The 21,239-nt window shown below is 59.9% G+C and overlaps 1 protein-coding gene across 1 annotated transcript in view; it reads right to left on the bottom strand.

The window, feature by feature from the left end:
- Positions 1 to 317: 317 nt before the first annotated feature.
- Positions 318 to 21,239, bottom strand: part of KIAA0930 (KIAA0930 ortholog) — a 42,211-nt gene continuing 21,289 nt past the window's right edge. The window contains exons 2-10 of the mRNA XM_070371456.1: positions 14,432 to 14,583; positions 11,772 to 11,897; positions 11,593 to 11,670; positions 11,224 to 11,325; positions 9,841 to 9,981; positions 9,115 to 9,309; positions 6,287 to 6,449; positions 5,159 to 5,317; positions 318 to 4,743 (exon numbers count right to left, since the gene is read on the bottom strand). Of these exons, the coding sequence (XP_070227557.1) occupies positions 4,703 to 4,743; positions 5,159 to 5,317; positions 6,287 to 6,449; positions 9,115 to 9,309; positions 9,841 to 9,981; positions 11,224 to 11,325; positions 11,593 to 11,670; positions 11,772 to 11,897; positions 14,432 to 14,583 (1,157 nt within the window). The 3' untranslated portion in view covers positions 318 to 4,702. The remainder of the gene's footprint in view (positions 4,744 to 5,158; positions 5,318 to 6,286; positions 6,450 to 9,114; positions 9,310 to 9,840; positions 9,982 to 11,223; positions 11,326 to 11,592; positions 11,671 to 11,771; positions 11,898 to 14,431; positions 14,584 to 21,239) is intronic.

The following is a 21,239-nucleotide window of genomic DNA, read 5'->3' as shown; positions in this document are numbered from 1 at the left end:
GTCTTTCTCCCACTTCTCTGAGGGCCTTTTAAGAGGTTCTTTAGCAGAAGCTTGGGAAATTTTATAGTATAGCTCAAAGGGTATATACTGCTTTATAGGGGCCGAAAGCCGAACCTAAAGCGTATCTGTGATTTCATTCTGCAAATACAGCATCTGAGCACATTCCGGCTGCTGGCCTCCAGACCTCCCTGCTAACTCCCAGGCCCGCCAAAGCCGGGGCGTGCCTTCTGTCATTCAATAGAGTAACTTGTATGAAGGCTCCAAAGGTTAAGATATCTCTGGGGGAAAAATTAAGATTCAATCAGCAAGTTAACACGTTGAAGTAGTATCCATATTTAATCCGAAACACCCGTTAGAGAAAAAAATAGTGGTACAGATTCAATAGAGAAGAAATAAATAATACCCAACATGCAAATCAACTTTCAAAAGAAATGCAGAGTCATAAAGCACGGCTAACAGCCAACCACAATTACTGCTTAGAAATTATTCCTATTGTATGTGGAAGACGGTTAATCCTGAAGCCGTTGACAGTGCTTACGGAAACACCACCAACAGATCCTAATACAGTCAAAGTACGCCGTCGTGGTGTTTCTGCTAAAATATACTTTGTAGAAATCATTTTAATTGAGCCTCAAAGTCGTGAAAAACCTCCACAGGTTTTCTTTTCAGGTTTACATATCGTCACACGTAGAGTCCGTTTGGAGACCATGAAAGATTACTATTTACACCTAAATCGCCCAACCTTCAAGAAGTGGGGAAACGAGGGACTGGATACCCTCAGCGGAGCTGGAGCATCGCTGTGGGCTTTGATCTGCTGAGCTAGGGTCTGGAGCTGCAGCCGCAAAGATGCCCGCCCGCCTCGGGTAGGGTAGAGAACTGTAAACAAACACCTCCACGAGGCCGGCTGCCTCTGCTCCCGAGGCTCTACCCGCTGTGGACTCTGAACCCAACCCCAGGCCACTCGGTGTTCAACTGATTTGGCTTCCGTGTGCTGCCCTGGGGCTCAGACGAAGGAAGGGCTGCAGGGCTCCTTTTCATCCATGGCATGTCAGTGCCCAGTCAGTCCGTGAGCAGGGACAAGGGAAAGAAGCCACGGTGCCCCCAGCACCCAGCTCCTGGGAGGATGGGGCGGGACTCTGGCCAGAGAGGAGCCCTGTCCAAAGGACGGCTGATGCCGCCAGACGCTGCTTCATCCCGGCTCTGGGGCCCGACCTGGGCCTGCATCGCATCCCTGCTGGAGTCTGTCCCACTAGGGCGGATACCTTTCAAAGAGAAACAGCTCTGCTTTCTGATACTCAGGAAAGAAAAGGCCTGAACAGGAATAATCCATGAACTGTCAAAAGACACTTGGCTTTTGAAACTAAATTCTAGCTACACTGGAAAACTGAACAGAATTATCAGAGTGGAACCTATTACCACGGTGTAAGTTGACAGTTTTATCTGTAAATCTTAAAAATTTGGCCAGCAATTTAAAATGCCTGTATTATGATAATGTCAAATATGTTTTTCAAATGTCGGTCATTAGACAATAGTAACTGCATAGGGACTTTCTCTGGAATGTCTTTTAACAGAAAAAAGATGATGTTTTCACATCATTCTTCGAAAATGTTTACTGACTAGTTTATGTGATTAAAATAGCAAAAAGAAATCCTGGTTTGATTCTAGCTAGATTCTTTGAAAAAAAAAATCACATCAGGAACATGCCTTCCTGTTATTAGCATCTTTGGTAGACACCTGGTTGATTTCTGATGCTTTGCTCACAGTCCTTGAAAAGCCCAAATGTTAGCAAGGCTCTGACTCACCAGAAAACCCACGCTATCTCCAAGCTGACTGGCTATAGAATACTTTGTCTTTGACAACTTCTCTGTTACCGAATGTTTCAAATGATATTTGTTTTAAACAATATTCTTTTGAAGTAACAAGGCTCAGTTGTTTTCACAGACAACTGAACATTCCTTCTATCAGACACTGAATGGAGGCTAAATGCTGCCTGAACCCTCAGGCGCTGGGAGATGCGAACAGACAGCAGGCCTGGCCTGGCTGCAGGACAGAGACGTTTCACTGTAAAGCAGGGAACGGCCTCACTAATGTCCTTAAAAAGCTTAAAGGTTACAGGTTTCTTCAAAGGAACCCCGGACTTGAATCCAGTTCCCACTTAAGACATGTCCACAGCTCTGGCCACCTCCATGTTACAGAAGTCAGGCATGTTCCTGCAAAATGAAAGATGGCCATACAGGAAGTGAGGTATGGCAACACTGAGACGCCCCGGGACGCTGGAGGCCTGGTTCCTGCTGTCACGTGCCTCTCTGTGACTCTGTTACTGAAGTCATTTGGGACTGAAAAACGCAAAACTCAGAATAAGGGCTTCCTGCCTAGTGACCAAACGCCTCTATGCTTGTTTAAATCGAGTGTCAGAAGTGCCCCGGGGAGCGTTTAAGACTGAGCAAGCTCGGCTCCTGTGTCCATCCTGGGGCGGCAGGGGGTCGCGGCTCAGTGTCCATGGGGGCCGGACGCCTGGGCTGTGCTCCTGTCGCCCCGCTCACTGTTCAGTCTCGGGCAGTTCACCTAACCTCTCTGTGGCGGCCTCCTCGTCTCTAAGACAGGGGTGATGACGGTACCTAAATGTCTAGCGCAGCGCCTGTATACGCCAGGGACTCCTCAACGCTGGATACGAAACAGCCAAACCATGTTGTGCGTCTGTTCACGCGCTTTACGAGTGAGCTGTGATCGCTAACCCCAGGCCCTCATTTCTAAGATCTGCAAAGCACGCATACAACCTTCCTGCAGTTGGCCCTCAGTTACCCTACGAGGCTCTTAACAGGGGAGCCTATTCCCTCCTCCGGCTCCTCACCGCTGACGACGGGGAAGGCCCTGCACTTCCCCGTGTGCTGAACGACCTCGCCGCCGGGAGACGAGTCAGGACTGCATTTCTCCCGAGGTCGGGGCCCAGAGCCTTCAGACCCCAGAAAACCAGGAAGGAAAGGAGCCCAGGGAGCACTCAACCCCCGTCTCAGGACCCTGGGCCGGGCTCCCAGGTCCATGAAGCTCTGCTCCAGCGCTCTGGGGCTGGAAGACGCAGCTTTGGGACGTCAGACGGTCAAATCATGTGAGGAGCTGAGATGCGGCCGAACGTGGGTGAGCCGGGCGCTGTCAGAGAAGGCGAGAACGTTCGCCCCGATCCCACCACTCGCCTTCTTGGCCCGGGTGGCAGGGTTGGGGTGGGCAGGGAGGGGGAGGAAAGCATTCCTATGACCCGACACCTGAGCTGAGCTATGCGGAATGACTGGCCATCTCACCCTGACCTGGTCGTGCGCTGGAACCCTGGAGACTTCAGTGAGGTAGGTGGTATCAGCCCCATTCACAGGTGGGCAAACTGAGGCAGAATGAAATGCAGTAGCTCGCTTTTAATAACAGCATACAAAATCTGGAGAAGCCCCAAAGGAGTCCCCATTTCCCGGAGCTCGAAGCAAACCCTTGGAGCACGAAGGACAGAAACGGACGGGAACACGAGTCCCTCCTCCTTCCCCCTCTCCTCCCCCAGGGGGGGTCGCTACCCGCACACCAGAGACCCTTCAGATACCCCTGAGGGTGCGCACAGAGCAGCAGAGACCCAGCTGACAGCTTATCCCACGGGAAGCGGCAGGAGCGACGTTTCTGCTCCCGGGGAGGCTCGCGGTTCTGAGAGGAGCACGGTGTGTCCCCACACACAGAAACCTTCCATCCAAGCTGGAAGGAGGCCTGACCAGCCCCGGGCCATGGGGAAGCCAATGCCTCTTTGCCTCACTGATTGGCCTAAGAGGTGGGACCCGCACACCCAGTCAAAGAAAATGAGCTCCAGGAAAGCAGGGAAGACTAGACGCTCCAGCCCCTGCCCTGGCCGCGGAGGATGGAGGCTCGGCCTGGAACTTCCTGGGAGGACGTCGACCCCACAGCGCACCGTCCGCCCTTCCAGCAGGACCCCACCCTTCTCCTGTTTGGGTACGACCCCTCCCTCCTGCCCTCAGGACCCCAGTACTGCAGGTCACGTCCGCCGAGGTGCAGACAGGTCGTCTCCAGGTTGGAGGTGCGTGTATGTGGCTGATGCTCTTTGGCTGGAAGCAAAGGCCATTCTGGCGGGACGAGGGCCGGTCTGGAGCTGGGCGCGGGGTGAGGTATTCCCAGCCCAGGGTACAGCCAGCAGACGGCGTGCTCCCTGTGGAAACCCATCTAAAGACGACTGTGGGGAAGCCGGGGGACAGACGATCGGGACTAACTCATCGGATCAGCATCAACACATCTTAAACCGGTTTTCCGTGAGCGCTGGACACGTGGCGCGGCGCCAGCCAGGTGGTCTCCCTGCTGTCTGCTGGGAGGTGAGTGTCGGGTCAGCGGGCTGGCCGTTGGCCACTCCCTTGCTCTCTTGCGGCCTACTGGCAGGTCTGCTCCTCGGGGTGCAGAGGATTCCCCCAAAGACAGGCTGAGGGTGGTGGGTGGGCGGGCGCAGGGGCCGGAGCAGGGCCAGCAGGGACGAGGAAGAGGCACTTCAGTTTGGGCTGGTGTTCGTGGAGTCGGCCCTGGCCCCAGGAGTCGAGCGGCCCCGCCTGGCTCCGGCTCCAGCGCTGGGTGGTCCTGGAAGACCCCAGTGGCGGTGGGCAGGTAGGCACTTGGCAGCACTCCCAGGACTGGGCAGGGCTGGGGGGCTCCGCGCAGGCTCCGCACACGGCTAGGTCATCAGGATGGGCTTCTGCCGAACTTCCAGGATGTCTAGGGTGGCAGGAGGGGGCGTGGAGGAGACAGGGAAGGGTGACCCTCCTTGTGCTCGCAGAGGGAGCATGGGGACCTTCCCAGTGCTCCATCTGTGAGGGAAGCCCTCAAGGCGCTCTTCCAGCCCTTGGGGACCTGCGGGGCTGGGCTCACCCTCCTTCCGGACAGGAACGGGGCAATGAGCGCGCCTGGAACGGCTGCACCACGGGGCAAGGGCTCGGGGCGCAGGGCTCACACAGGCAGCCTGACTCTGGAGCCACGGCCCCCGTGGGGCCGCCTACCCCTCGAGTAGCACGCACGTGCTGAGGGTCTTAAGCCCCTCCAGGGGGACGGCGTGGTGCCCCAGTACTGCCCACAGGAGTACTTTTTAGGGGTCGTGGTTCCCCCAGAGGTCCCACCCCAAAGTCAGAGTTACCTGTTAAAATCCGATGCAGCGGCAAAGTGACGTAGGTTAGGTGTGCATAGAGAAGGAAGTTCCCGTCTGCTCTGTTCAGCTTCAGCCAGGACCCGACCAGGGAGCGCCCCGTGCCCGACAGGGAGCGAGATCGCAGGTTGGTGGCGTTGTGCAGGTCAGCTGCAGCGGAGACGGCGTGTCAGGCCCGGGCTGCGGAGCGGAGCACACCTCCCACCCAGGTGACCCCTCCCCGGCCCAGCTCGACCTCCGACCTGACCGGACCTCCTCCTGACTGCCCTCCAGCCCCCTCTGCCTTCTAGCCTGACACCCCCGCCCCGGTCCTGGAGCGCCTCCCCTGTAGGCCCGGGCCTGTTGCTGTGCCGGGCCCCACGGCTGCCCCGCTCTGGTCCTCTCCCCGGAGGGGTATGGGGGTACAGCTGGGACGACCCGGCACCATCACCCGGCCGGTGGGCCACCCGGGGAGGCAGGTGGGCACTGTGGACACTTTCCCGCTGGTCTGGAAGGAACCCAGGAGGGCGGCACTGCCCAAGCCCACTCGAGAGCAGGTCAAGGCCTGGGCTGGGGTCTGCAGCCCCGGCCAGGGTCTCGTCCAGCAGGCCCTCTGCCTCGGTCCTGCCGATCAGGAGCCTCTAAGCTCCTCCAACAGCCTCCTGCCGCCCCTCTGATAAACACGGCCCTGCCCTCCCGCGGTACTGCTCCCACGGCAGGGCGCCGCAGGGCGGAGAGGGGAGCAGGGAGGCCTGAGGACCGAGTAGGTGTGATTGAGGACCGCGGAGACACCCGGGCAGAGACGACCAGGAGGCCGCCGGACAGACGGCCCAGGCTCAGGGAGGAGGGCAGGTGAGCCCCGAGGGACACCCTGCTGAAGGCGGCAGGGCCACAGGGCACCTCGCAGAGGGAGGGAACGGCACGCGCGCCAGAGCCCTCCCCTCGGAGCCCCTGAAATCAGGTGCCAGCTGCCGGCCACACTGAGCCGGGGCTGGGGGCTCCCTTCGGTGGCTGTCTGCTGTCTGTCCACAGCTCCACCCCCGCCCAGGATGGGCTGGCACATGGCCCCCTGGCTCTCTGAATGTGCAGAAGGGAGTGAGGAGGCCCCGCAGGCCGGGGGGCGGGGGAGCAGCAGGTCACCTCCCCCGTCGTCCTCCCGGAAAAACTCCTCGCTGTCGTTGGCCGAGTGAGACTTCTTCATCTCCGTGATCCGGTTCCGGGGCCCCTTCCTCTTGAGGGATGGGGAGAAGAAGGCGGGCCGGTTGTTCCGCTCAGGGGTTGGGGGTGTGCTGAAGGAGGTTACCTGGGAACAAGGAGCATGTCACCAGGGCAGCCCGCCGACCTGGGGGGGCCCTGGCGCCCACCCGTCTCCCGCCTGCAGAGCGTAGCCAGCCTGGGGCTCGGTGGGCGCTGGCCCCCAGCTCTGCCCGGGAAGAACCCAGCCGCCCGCCTGGGGCCTCAACCGCCCGCCAGGGGTCATCGGAGCACAGAGCAAGCCTGGCTGCTCACGCGGGACGAGCACCCTCCAGGCACCAAATCCGCGGAACCTTCCCAACCACCCCTGACGTGAGAACCGGCTGAGGCGGGACAGCCACCCTGGCGGGGCCAAGGTCACCCAGCAGACGGCGGCCACGCTGGGCTGCACCCCAGGTCTGCTGCCCCTAAGGCCCTGCTCTTCCCTCTAATTTCTTCTCCTGGCTTTTATCTCCTGTCCCCTCTCTCCCCCAGCGTCCTTCCACAGAAATGCAGTGGTCAAACAGTTCACCCCTCCATCTCCTGCTCTCCTCTCTTCTAACCACACTGCCCATCACCAACCATTCTCCACACCCACTCAGGGGAGCACATGACCGGGTCCCTGCCCTCAAGGAGCTCACAGTCTGCCGGGGGTGGTGAGAGACCCAAAAGTTGACAACCACAGACTGAATGTTGGTTGTTAAAGACAGAAAAAAAAAAAGGAAGCACAGGATACAGGCGAGCACACAGGCAAAAGGAATCAAAAGCCTGGGAAATCACGAAAGGCTTCCCGGAGGAGACGCCGCTTGAGCTGGGTCTTGAAGGACGAGTAGGAGTTCGCTAGGTGAAGAAGGGGGGGAAGGGCGTTCCAGGCAGAGGGAACGTGGCCCATCTCCTCCCTCCTCCCCATGCAAACAAGAATCTGAGGAACAAGGTGAGCTGGGACTGAAACTTCGGGAGCCCCGTCAGCCTCCTCGTCATGGCTCCGACGTCCACCAGAGTCCCGGCGGCCGCTGGGCTCCAGACGGTCCTCCCACAAGCCAGGGAAGGTTTTTAGAAGATAGAAAAGCAAACACCAGAAACCACAACACACAGAGTCTGCATTTGTCATGCGCTGGTTACAAACGACCCCTCTGGGAAAGGAAGGCAGGGAGCACAGAGGCGGGGCGCCCGAGCAGCGCTGGGACGACCCTGGCAGGCCCCGCCCCTTGACCCTAGGCCCCCCTGCTGCTGGGGGCCAGGGGCTTTCCCAGGCACTGTCTCCTTCCCCGCCACGGCCACCCTGGGAGAGAAAGACCAGCACCCCCATTTGACAGATGGGAAGATGAAGGCCCGGACTGGTCCAGTAACCTCTCTGTGGTCACTGGGCAAACACGCGGCCAGAACTGGCACCCAGGCTTATCCGGCCTGAGCCCAGGCCACATCTTCACGAGGGCTGTCACGCACACATTTGTTAGCCTCAGTGGGCACCTGAGAACCGAGGGGGATAAGGGTCCTTATCGCAGAGACAAACCATCTCTGTTCCCAAGACAACAGACGCCTCTGCTCAGAATTCTCACCCATCATCACAGAAAGAGAGCGTTTGTCGTTTCTGCTCTGCTTACAAAACACATTCACTGCAGGAAACTCAAAGCGAACAAAAAAAGACACAACAAGAGAAAGAAAAGTGCCCCCTGACTGCCGGGAGGACGCGTGACGGTGAGCTTAGAGTGAAAGGCAGGGTGCGCACAGCTCCCTGACCTCGGGCGCGCCAGCGGGGACTTGGACTGACACGCTCGGGGGCCATTTCTCCAGGCAGATGCCCCAGCCGGCCCCACCCCCAGAGGGGCCCCTGATGCCCTGGCTCCTGAGTCCCCAACACCGCGGGAGGCGGGTGTGTGTTCACCCCATTTCCGGGTGAGCAAACTGAGGCTCAGAGAGGAGAGACTGTCCCAGCTCATGCAGCAGCAGTGCCCGGACTGCAGCCCACCCTGCAGCCCCTCCTGGAGACGCCCGGGGGGGACGCACTCCTCCTTCAAGACCCCCGGTTTCCTCTGGAGCCCCCAACACGGGCAACGTGGCCGATGGGCTGGGTATTTTCTCCTGCCTGAGCCCTGGGCTTGCCCCCCGCCCACCACCCCAGAGGCTCTGGGAATAAGGCTGCCACTGAGGTCAGCTTCCCGGCCCCCGGGGAAGGACAGCAGCCTAGAAAGGGCTCAGAGGCTCAGTGCTGTTGCATGAGCCACATGGCAGGGAGCAGAGCAAGGAACTCCCGCAGGCCTGGAGCTGCCCAGCTCTGCAGACAGGAAGGCTCGGACCCGTCCATGGCTGCGGCAGTCGCCAGCAGTTCCGGGGCCCAGCGTCTGGTTGGCAAGCGGCCCCGGCAGAGACCAGCTGGGGGGCCCCAGGGTCTCGAGGCTCTGGCCAACCCTCCTGGAGCTCATCCGTCATCGTCCCCATCTCGCCCCTGGAAAGGCCGCTTGGGTGCCCGCCCCCACCCAGCAGGTCCACCAGGGCGGGTGCTGGGACCCCGCTGGCTGAGCCCTGCCACCGTGGCAGCTCGGGGCCCAGGTACTAACCTTCTGTGTGACCCCGGGCCAGTCACCTGCCCTCTCTGAACCTCGGCCTCCTCCCCAGAGGGGTGGGGACCATGACACCTACCTCTCGGGGGGCTGGGGGGCGGGAAGGACCAGGGAGGTGGTGGGAGGCAGGCCTCAGGGAAGGGCAGAGGCCCTCCCTGAGCTGCGCAGCCTTACCCGCTCATGCATGGGCGAAGCCGGGCTAGAGTCCTCCTCGGTCCCGCAGGGGGACGTGTCGCCGGTGGACACGCGGCTGACGGCCATCTCAGCGTGGCCCTTGCCCTGGGGCCCCTTCATGCGTACAAACTCCATGTTGCTGTACTTGTAGAAGCCGAACGACATCTTCTGGGCCATGCGGGCCGCCACGCTCACCTGCGGGCGGGCAGGCGGGGGCACGGAGTCAGGCAGGCGGGGTGCCTGCTCCCTGGGGGCTCCAGCAGCTGGGGGACCCTCCCTCAAGAAGCCCCCGAGGGCCGCCAGCCCCGCTCTGGGGAGACCCAGCCCCAGCTGACCCGGGCTCGCCCACAAGGCGGGGCAGTGCCGGCACCCTCGCATCCCTGTCTGACGCCCTTTCGCCCCAACGACCACACCCCGTCTGGGGACAGAGACCACCTCCTCGTCCCCTGCCCCGGGGTCCAGAGAGAGGACACCCGGGGCGGAGCCCAGCGGCAGGAGGGCACCCATCCACCTGGACTCCTCTCCCTTCGGTCCCATCTGTCGGGGACCAATAATCCCAGGAGGGTTTCCCTGGGAAGAGCCCCACGTGACCCAGGCCCCAGCCGCCTAGGAGGGGCATTGGGGGCGCTGCAGGAGCTCTGGGGTGGGCCAGGCACAGCAGAGCTGGGCGAGGGCAGGGGCGCTGCGGGGTGATCGCCCCCTGGACCCAGCCCACCCTGCACTCACGCGGTTGTCATACACCTTCTTGAGCGCCTCGTAGCGGATGGAGCCCTGAAAGATGACTCCCTGGAACGTGTTGGTCTTGTCACTGGCCACCAGCTCCACGCAGACCATCTCCCCTTCCCCAACGGTCATGTCACTGAACACCTGGGGGGGGCGCGAGGCAGACGCAGGGATGGCACCGGTTGGCTGCCCCCGGCCCCCAGCACAGCCCGGCTCCCAGCCCCCTGCCCGGCTCCTTGACCCAGGGAGGGCTGCTTGGAAACTCCCCCTTTACAGGGGAGAACGCTGAGCCACAGACGTGAAGGCTTTTGCCCAAGGCCCCCAGGCCTGCCACCACTCCACGGGGACCCGCGCAGCAAGGGGGACAGGCGACCCGTGGGCAGGGGCAGCGTCTACAAGGGGCTAAGGTCATAAGTGACTCTGGAACAGGAAGAGGATGTGCCACCCTCTCACTGTCCACCGGAGTGACACCAGGAAGTAGAACAGTTCACGGGGACTGTCTGGCCACTTTCAAGTGTCTTCTCCACCCCCAGCTATGGGTGCACAGCCCACCCGCCCCAGCCCTGCCCCAGCCATCAGGGCGTGTATGTGGGCACCAGTTGAGAAGCCTCACAGACTGCCTGCCTGGGGGGGGTGACCGTCTGCAGGGGACTGGACAGCCTGCCCCCACGAGAGTCACTGCCCATGGGGCAGGGCGGGGGGCTGTGTGCAGGCTGAGCTCTGAGGTCCAGACTCTGGCTTCAATCTCAGCTCTGTTGTGGACAAGCTGTGTGAGTCTGGAGAGGGCGCTCAGCCCCCTGAACTGAAATGCTCAAGACACCAACCAAATCGAGAAGCGACTTGCAGCCCACGCCCCATTCTTCGTGAGTGCTCCAGGGCCCCCCCACCCCCTGCCCTCACTGTGGGTGGTGGGGGGAACAGCTCCACTGCCCAGACCTCGACAGGAGGGTGGCTTGACAGGAGCCGGCAGGGTCGCCAGGGGGCGCAGCTGGCTTCCCAGCACCCCGCGTTTCCCAGTTGAGTGAGCTGCCCCAGGCCCCAGTTTTGTAACTTCCGGAGCCCCACCCATCGCAGACATCCTAGGATCCCAAGGTGGGGAGGCCTCATTTAGGGTTCGAGGGTGGTAATAACCGTCCCTCCTGCCCGGGCAGCGCTCTGCAGGACTTGATGATGCCTCCTCCCACGCGTGAGCTCTCTGATCTTTCAACCCTGACGCCCATTTTACAGATGAGAACACTAAGGCTCGGAGCCCAGTGAACTCATTTGCCCTGAGTCAAGGAAGCAGCAGGGAGAGCGGGAGCCCAGCCCTGCCCCCACCTCCTTCCTGAAGGCATGTGAGGCCTGGGGGGTGGCTGGGGGGGAGCCAGACCAAGACAGAGCTCCCACCTCCTCGAAGCTGTCGATCATGAAGAAGATGTTGGGGTAGCTGATCTTGGACTCCTCCCCTTTGCTGTCCATGGGGTGCTTACTGGGGGACGCGAACACTTGCTGGAAAGAAAAAGATTGGAAGGGGCTGAGTGAAACCCCCACTGAGCCCTGCACCCGGGCCCGGAGCCACGCGCTGGGGTGGGGTGTGCTGTAAGGCATGGGTCGCCAGGGCCCCAGGAGCCGCTGGGGAAGGAGCCGTTGGGAGGGAGGACCTGCTTCAGGGCTCCTGAGCTGGACCCAGGCCCCCAGGCCGCAGGGAAATTCTGGGGTCAGCCTCCCCTCAGGGCAGGGCAGCGGGTGGGGCACCCCTGGGCGCCGCGGGCTCACCTGGGACCTCTTCCTGTGGATGTGGATGTCCCCGCCGTCGGCTCGCGTGCACACAGCACAGGTTACCATGTAGTCCAGCTGGAAGGGGTGCGGGACAGGGGAGTTCAGGGGTCCGCTGTGCCCGGGGCCTTCGAGCACCCCGCCCCCACGCCGGGAGCCCTGCCCATCGCGCCAGGCACCTTCTGCAGGATGAGGTTCAGGCAGACGCTCTCCTCCCAGTCGATGTCCGGGTCTCCGAGGCCCGGCAGCTTCTTGGAGTCCCTCCGGTACACCTCCACCTCCACCTCGGGCTCGGCCTCCGCCAGCTGTGAGGCCCAGGGCAGAGGTGAGTCCCAGCACCCCCGCCCCCCCGCCCCGGGGGCATCCTCTCCTCCCTGGCCCCTCCCACGCGGGGCGTGGGCTCCAATCTCCCTCCTGGGTTCTCTGGCTTCGCGACCCCGGGGTCTCATCAAGAAGCCAGCCTCCCACCGAGGTCGTCCCTTGGCCCCCCCAGCAGGGCGGGGGATCCCAGCATCCTGGCCCAGCCCACAGGCAGCCAGTCCAGCCAGCCACCCTCTACACCAGCGGAGCGCGCAGGAGGCCCTCGGGTTGCTACGGCAACTGGGTACCGGCTCCGCGGCCGGATGAGGAGGGGGCGGGAGGCAGCCGGGCTTGCCGCAGAGAGCCCGCAGTGCGCAGGCCCTGCAGCAGCGCCCACAGCGCGCCGGCCAGGGGCTTTCCTTTCTGCTCTTCGCAGCAGAGGCGGGCAGGGAGGCTGCGCGGGAGCAGCTGTGTGGTCTCCCTCCTCCCCCGCCCCGTCCACCTCGCACCTCCAGACCCGTGGGTTCTCCCCCGCCGCGCCGCCCGCCTGCTGCCTTTCAGATACCGCAGACCCACCCCGGCAGGGCCTGTCGTGCGTGTGCTGGCTCGCCCCTCCCCACAAATGTCCTCCGTCCACCGTCATCCCCTCGCTCTGACCTACAACATTCCGGCAGATGCTGCCTCCTCCTCTCTGTGGGTCCCCAGCCACCCCATTCCTCACCCCATCACAGCACCAACCGTTCCACGTGCCACTGGCCACGCCGTCGGTCCCAGCAGACCGGGCCGGGGGCAGGGGTGTGGGGGAGTGCTCCCTGAGGCCCGGCCAAGACTCAGTCATCTTGTCCTCCCAGTGCTGGGAGAGAAGGGCCTGCAGAGCGCTCTGGGCAGGGGTGCGATGGAACGTTCCAGCATGCGCATAGCTAGCTGCCACACGCTCCCAAACTCGGGGTCCCCTCATTGCCCTTGTCAACACGGCCCCAGCCCAGCCTTCAGGGGACCTCACACACAGCCTCAGGCCTCCGGCTCCAAAACTGCTCAGGCCTGAGTCCAGGGTTCTCTCCCAGAGAGAAGGAGCCAGCACTTGCAGCTTCCTTTCACCTCCCTGCCTGGCCACTCTGGGAGCCCACAAAGCGGACCCCTCCTGAGCCCTGCCTGCCCACTGGAGCAGTCAAGGCCAGATCGGCTAAGAAAACCCTCCCTGACCAGAGCTGGGGCCTCTCCAGGCACCAACATTCAAGGCACAACCGCGTCTCAGGTACACTCAGCCCTTACTGTCGCCTCTGGTCTCAACATGCTTCCTCTAAACAACCACCAAGATTTTGCAAAAAAAAAAAAAAATCTGAAACTTAAACCTCAGCAGACGGTCAGGCCCACTGCTCGGCCACCGGCCCCTCCGCTGGGACCATATCTGCCCTTCCTTCAAGACCCACCTCACTCAGGTGGCCTCCGCTGACCACTCCCCTCCCTTCTGGTCACTATAGTGACCCAGACTGTGTTGGCTCTGCGTGATGCACTTCAGGGTCCCAGTGTCCACTGGCCCCAGTGACAACCCGGTCACACGGCCAGCTGCTGCAGACTCCAGATGGTCACCAGAGCACCCTGGCCCACCCCCAGGTCTTCCCGCCTGTCACGCAGCCGGATCGGACCAGCCATTTGGCTGCAGGCACGCAGGCCACCATGTCTCCTTTGCAGCAGGCACCAGGCTATCTGTTTGCAGAAAGCCCGTCCTGCACAATCAGGCTCAAAGAGCAGGCACAAGGCAGGGAAGGCATGAGCCCCGGCCACCAAGCCCCAGCCCGGGGTCACAAGCGCTGGGCAGGCAGGCTGCAAAAACCCGTCTCCACTTCCCGAGGCACTTTTGTGTTTAAATGAAAACAACGCCTTTGTATGTTTGGCATACAGGTTGCTTCGATATTTTACAAAACACTAAATAAAGCTTCTGAAAGACATGCAAAGCTTGTTCTATTAACTTGTCGACTGAAACTTTAGTGGATTAAACACCGGAGGTGACTCAAGTCACCTGCGAGCCTTTGGTCTCTTCTTGTAAAAAAGGGATAACAACCCTTGTCCTGTCCAGTTGCTGGGAAGACATGGGAGATGGGAGAGGCAGAGAGCTGAGCCCCTGTCGGGGGTGAGGTGAGGGCTCGGGGGCTGGCAGGCATCACCACCATCACCAAGCCAGGTCACCTGCCCACGGTCAGGCTGGACCCAGCCTCTGGAGTCAACGTCTTTGCTTTTCTGTTTACTTACTAAGGATGAGATGCCCGCCAGACCACCCAGCCTCTGGACGTGTCTCCTCCAAGGCACTGTAGTGATACTCATCGCCGCCTTCCGGGCTCGTGGGGAAGCTCAGTAATAATACCCACATGAGGCCCGCGCGTCCCACCACGGGACACATGTGTGACTGTCCCCGCCCAGCTCCTGGCACCTGGCGGGCACTGAATGAACACCGCGTTCCCCTCCTAACACGCGCGAGGAGGACTGCAGACCCCCGGCCCACAAGCCTGCAGACCCAGTTGGGGCGGTCCAGGGCGCTCACCTTCCGCCCGTCCAGGGCGCCCTCGCTGCCCACGAACGCCAGCTTCCGGCGCACGTAGAAGAGCATGTCGTCCTGGCGTGGGGCCCACTTCTCCATGAAGTAGGTGGAGAACATCCACGTCCAGAAGACGATGCGGTCGTCCTTGAAGCACCCTGCGCAGGGAGGCCAGAGGGGATGGGGGGGTACTGTGAGGGGCCTGGGCCGAGCCCCGGCCCCCCGCCCTGCCCCCCGCAGACCTCCACGATGTGCAGAGCCCCAGCCCCCACGGGCGCCCGCAGAGGCCCAAGGGCACCTCCGCGGGAGGCCCCGAGCCCCGCAGCACCGCGGACTCCAGCCCCAGGATGAATCAGCAGCATCGCACGGGAAGGGAAGCCTGGATCTGAGGGAAGGCTCGGCAGGCTGTCTGGCAGGCTGTCTGGCGGGGAGCCCCAAGGGCTCAGGAGGGGAGATCCATCCATCTCCTGCCGGTACCTCCCTCCCCACCCCCACCCCGGGAATCTGACTTAAAGGGACAGCTGCCCCTCTGCCTGCCGGGCTCAGCTGCAGGCAGGAGGGAGGCAGCCTTCCAGCACGCCGGCTGACTCTGCTTCTTATTACCGACAGTATTTCTTCCTGATACCTAGATCGTTATGGTCCTCTTTCCCACACAAGGAGAAAAAAAGCTCAACAGGCTCCAGTAGGAAGGCTGAGAGGTTCCGCTCCAGCTCTGCACTAGCTGTGTGACCACGGGCCAGCCCAGGGACCGCTCTGATCCCCAGCTTCCTGGGGGTGAAGGCAGACACCGCAGACGTGGCTGGCCCACGGGACCTAGACAAGGTGGGCGTCTGCACAGACCTGATGGAACCACAAGATGTGCTGCAGAGTTATCGCTTAGAAACCCAAGATACTACATTGTTGCTGGTTTCTTTCCCTCTTCTCCCCAAGCGACTTCATCACCCAAGTCCTTGCATTTCTCTTCTGGAACCCGTGGAGGCGGGACCCTCGGGGCCTCACAAGTGGTCAGACCCCCTGGCCTGCAGCCCACACCCACTCCTCCAGGGCGTTGTGGGGATGGGGGGTGAGGGGGGGCTCAGCCCTCAGGCCCTGGAGTTCTGAACACCCCGGCCCTGTTTACATCAGCTCTCCGACACAGGCTCCCGCCCTCTGCACCCAGGGGGGTCCGCAGCCCACCCAGGCCCACACCCTAGCTGGCTCCCACGGAAGGAAAACAGAAAGGGGTCTCATCAGTCAGGGGCCCAGGCCGGTGAGCCTTATCAAGACAAAGGTCACCCATCAGCTTCAGGGGCAAAGGCCAGGACCCCCAGACTGACCCCTGTGACAACAGGCAGTGCCCAACTCACACCCCTAAAGCCCTCTGCACAAAATCAAGGGTGGCGGGGGTGGTGGGTGCATTCTTCCTAACAAAGCAAGAACTCTCCGGGGACAGTTTATCTCAGCTCCTTCTGAGCCCCCAGCCCAGCAGAAGGCCTTCTAGACTCAACGCTCCAAGACTGCCCACACCCACTGCTTCCTGGTCCCTCAGAGGGGCTACGGCAGCCGCTGTGGTCTCCACACGCAGTGGGTCAGGGCTCTGAACCCCACCACCTGCCACAGTGAGTCAAGTTCACCATCCACATCACTCAGGCTCAAGAGCATACGCCCTCTGGCGATCTCTTTATTCTGCAAGCAGAAGGAGCCTGGTGGTACCCACGGCACCAGGTAGGCGGCCACGGTTCTTCCTGCATTTGCCATATTGAGCCCCTGCCAGAGCCGTGTGGGCCGTCTCACTGAACTTTGCCCACAGCCTGTTACAGCTGCTGCCTGATTTCACAAGAGAAGAGACTGACTTTCAGGAGTCAGAAAAAGAGGCCCAAGATCCCAGAGCTAGAAACTGCTGAGTCCTCAGACCTGTCAGACCAGACACACGCACACACACAGGCTCTGGAAAATGCAATGTGATGGACCCAGATAATGAACGCAAAGCGCTCGGCAGGCAGCTGGCAGCCCCAGGTTCTGACAAGGGAAGGTCCTTGAGTTTGGGGGTGGGGCGGGGGGGGTCCTGCGTGCAGGACTGGCGTGCTGGAGACGGCACAAAATACATGCCAACGTGCCCTCCAGGGTTCCACGTGCCGCCAGGCCTGTCCCAGCAGGTCCGCACAAGGGGTCCCATTTCCCTGCTGTAAATGCTGAGCGATCGCTTTCTTCACAGCCCATCCGGCCCAGTTAGTGAGGGAGCCGCAGCACACCGCCTGCCCGTGTTCCCCCCGACACAGGGGCTCGTGGGGTTCAGCCGGAAGGTCACCCTGTGCCGGTGCCCCCATCCTCGACGGGCCGCTCCCGAACCACCAGCCCACCGCCTGGATGCTTCTCCCAGAAACTGCCGGCAGCCCCTCAGCCATCAGAGAGCATGGCGGGCACCACACCCAGGTCCTTCCCCTCCCGGGGTGGCGGGGGCCAGCTCCCCTGGACTGCATCCACAGCCCCATCCACTCTCACCCCCGAGTCCGCCCCCCACACCACAGCTACAGGGTCTGTATTTAAAGTCAGCTTCTGTCCCCCTTCAAACCTTCCCATGGAATTCAGAATGAAAGCCAAAGTTCTAAGAAAACTCCCTGTGACAGCCCCTCCCCTCGCCACTCACCAGCCCTGCTGGCCTCCTGGGGTTGCCCGCCCCTCTACCCTGGAGCCTTTACACAGGGGGTTCCTTCCTGCCACTCCCGCTGCAGCTCAGATGGCTCTCCTGTCTTCAGGGAACCACTTCAGACCCCACATTAAACGTGCTGGAGGTGCTCCTTCCTCCTCACCTTGTTTTGCCGCCATCACTATGGGGTTTCACGACTGTCCCCCGCTGCACAAATGCCTCCCAGGAGTAGGGACCTGCCTGGATGACCATCTGAGTGTAGTGCCCAGAACAGAGCCAGGCACACAACAGGTACTCAATAAATGCTGCGTGAATAAACGGATTGGCCCAACTTAACAGGAGACGAACTCAGGGAGGTGGGTGCCTTGCCCAGGTGCCCACAGCACAGATGTGGCCCAGCCACTGTCCACCAGAGGCCTAGGTGCCCCACGCAGGACACAGGGTGCGAACATGCCCTTTTCTTTCAGTCAAAAGGGCTCTGATCCAAGAAAAACCTTCAAAGAAGCCCCAAGACCACACGCAACACAAGGGCCGAAGCGCCTCTGACTCAGATCGCCCAGGGCTCAAAGCGGTGACTCCACAGGCAGGTGGCCCAGCCACCCGCTGAGAAGGCACCTGGGCACCCAGACAGGGCCCTCCCCACCCGTCTTCCCGAGCATCTGCAGCCCCTGGCTGCCCCGCAGGTATGGGTGGGGAGACCCAGCGCTAACCTCTGAAAGGAACAAGGGGCTGGGAGTTCGCTGCAGACATCACACAGATGTTATCACTAGCGTATCACTATTTAGTACCAATGACAAACTCAGGAGGAAGAAAGCTACTCTGTCGGGGAGCCCCCTCGTACCCTGCCTCTCACCAGTGAGACGCCAGAACCATTGCCAAGAGTGGCTGTGGGCGCCACACCCAGAGACGCAGCAGGACAGACAGGTGGGACAGTCAGGCAGAGGCCAGACCAGGGACACTCAGGATAAAGCAAGAAGAGAGACTGCGAAAGTCAAGACCCGCCCGCCACCCTGAACACTCAAAATTCCCTTTATGCCCAAGAGAGGCACAGCTGAAATCAAAGGGAACATGAAAACCAGGGCAGCGCAAGTCACAATAAATAACTGTATGTAAAGAATTCACAGCATAACAAGTTACGAAAGAAAATGCGCAAGACCGCAACAGATAAATGAGTGAAATACCCAAACAGGTAACTGCCGAGAAGGAAACAGACCCACTCGGTAAAATGTGGGAAAATATCAATCTCACTAGCGATTAAAAAAATCACACTGAAAGAACAAGCTGTCATTTTTAAGAAGGCAAATTTGCCTTTTATAAAAATAACCAGGGGACTTCCCTGGTTGTCCAGTGGTTAAAAATCCACCTGTGAATGCAGGTGACATGGGGTCAGTCCCCAGTCCGGGAACTAAGACCCCCACCTGCTGCGAGGCAAGCAAGCCCGCGTGCCACAGCTGCTGAGGCTCGGGGCCACAGCCCGTGTCTGCAACAGGAGAAACCTGGGCCCTGCAACTGCGGACTAACCCCCGCCCACCGCAGCAGGAAAAGCTCTCACACAGCAACGAAGACCCAGCGCGGCCAAAAAACTAGAAAGAAAAGAAGAAACAATCACTTAGGAAAACTGGCAGATTTTATAAAGCTAAACGTGTTTACCGGCGATTCAGTCACTTCCAGGTTCTTGCCCAAGAGATACAAAGCACGTGTCTGCAGACACCGGTACACAAACGTTCGCAGATGCTGTGTTCCTAAATAAACCCAAACTGGGAACCAGGAGGAGACACTTACGGAACGTGGCGTAGCCACTGAGTGGCCTGTTACTGGCGATGAGAACAGACTACCGATCGACACAGCACCGAGGATAAATCTCGGAACCATCACGCTGAGTGAAGAAGTCAGACGTAGGAAAACAGCTACATACGGAAAGGCCACATTCACAGGATGCTTCAGAAAAGGCGAAACCAGAGGCACAGACAGCAGACTGGTGGTCGCCCCGAACGTTCTGTGCATCGATGCTGGTGCCTTCACAGCCATCAAAACTCATCCAGTTACTTACTTGACGTCGACACAGTTTATTTGACATAAACCATACTCCGGCAAAGTAGATAAAAAGCTATGACGACCAAAGCTGGCGAGAACACTTTGAACTGGGAGCTCTTGTGAGAGAAGAAAAATTACTGTGTCCTTTGTGGAAGCCAAACAAGCACCTTCCTGCTTATGTGACTCTATCTTATGGCAAAGAAAAAAACGGGAATAAGGAAGTGCCTTATGCACAAAGACATTCCATATGTATTAATGACAGCAAATAATATAGCAGTAGTCATAACATTAGGAGAAAAAGAAAATAATATTCAGTAATCACTCACGTTTAATCTCGGTAGATTGTGCTGTGTGTACTAAATCGAATCGCCATCACACTTTTAAAGGATGCTGTGAAGATGAGCAGACAAGACACTCATGACACGAAAGGCATGTGACACAGCACCTGCCCAAAGAGCAGAGGCTCACACCCTGACCACAGCTGCCACACCACATGGAGCCCTGGATACACACACGGGCGGAGACACATACGCCTGACGGAAACAGGCACCCCCGACAGAGACATGTACCCCCGATGGAGACACATACGCCTGATGGAGGCACGCACCCCCGATGGAGACACGCACCCCCGACGGGGACACATACCCCCGAGAGACACAGGCACCCCTGATGGAGACACGCACCCCCGACGGAGACACGCACCCCTGATGGAACATGTCTCCCTGATGGAGACACGCACCCTCGACGGAGACAGAACACGAAACGTGTACACGTGATGGAAACACGTACACCTGAATGGCAGGAGCTGCTGAACCTCACAGGACACAGGCTTGATTTTTTTTTTTCACCTTTAATACTTTTAATAGGAAGATGATACCACTTTTGCCCATGAATGTATGACTTCTGATGAGTGTCATAAAGCTAATTAAAGAGAGAGAGGGAGACGGGGGTGGAGAAGGGGCTCCCTGTCTTCAGAGAGAGCAGAAGAGGGAGGGAGAGGAGACAGTCCAAGTCCAAACTAGGAGGGGTCAAGGTCAGGGTGAGGGCTCAGACTGGCGGAGGCGCAGCGCAGCGTTAGGCTTTGCAACCAGACGACCTGAGCTCAGGTCCTGGCTCTCTGCTCCTCCCCATCTGGGTGATGGGTTCACTGAACCCCTGGGGACCCCAGAGAGTCCCTCTGTCAGAGGGGTCTAACCTGCCACTCTCCCGGAACCAGTGGTGAGGTTGGGGGTGGGGAGAGGGGCCACTGTGGAAAGTCCTCTGCACACTGTAAAGCTCTGTCCACGTGTGTATTTGTGGGGGCCTCCACACTGCTGCCCTGCACATCTGGCTTGCTCAGATGAGGTGATGACTCCCCAGCCAGCAGTGTCCCTGAACCACGCGATGTGCTAATTGGATGAACAGACAGACACAGGGTGGCTGGCCTCGCCGTGTGGCCGGCCTCGCCGTGTGGCCAGTGCTGTGGAATCAGTGCCAGCTCTTTCTCTCAGAGGTGAGCCCCTTTCTCGCTGCATCCTGTCCCAAAGCCTGTTCACCAAGACGTGCCCTGGGTCAGAAGCCCCGGGAGCCGCCAGGCCAGCAGAGCTCCCTCAACTCCAGGGCTCTGTCCAGCCCAAGGTCAGCAGGCTTCCAGCCCCAGACGTGGAGCAGCACCATGGACAGCTCCGCACCCACCGCCGCCTCCCCTGTGGGGCCGGCGTCCTCCGGCCTGTTCTAATCCATGGTGACTGTAGTGGTAGCTCTCGTCTATCAAGTGGCCACAGACGCTGACTTGGCAAATATGGAGTCACTGCTCCTACAGAAAGACAAGGTTGGGCTCCTGCAAGCCTCTGGTTGCGTTTTCATCAGATGATCTATACATTATCTTGCGTTATGTGTGTGTATACAGTTGGGTCATTAACACTCAACTCCAGGCCACCAGCACTCTAACTCGTGCCTGGATGAAGCTTATCTAACATGTATATTCTCCATAAGGCCCATCTCAGCCTTCTTTTGCTCAGGACTAGACACTTCAGCGTTACACTTGGGGGCCACTCCAAATGGCAAAATCACCACCAAAAAAGCACGACATGCAAATACGTGGCACTAAATAGACCCCAAGGATGAGACAATTGGATGGCGTCACCAACTCAATGGACATGAGTGTGAGCAAAC

Source organism: Bos mutus, chromosome 5 (genome assembly GCF_027580195.1).
Source record: "Bos mutus isolate GX-2022 chromosome 5, NWIPB_WYAK_1.1, whole genome shotgun sequence".
Taxonomy (NCBI): Eukaryota; Metazoa; Chordata; class Mammalia; order Artiodactyla; family Bovidae; genus Bos; species Bos mutus.
Note: the sequence above shows the minus strand (reverse complement) of the source record. Positions and strands in the feature narration are given on the sequence as shown.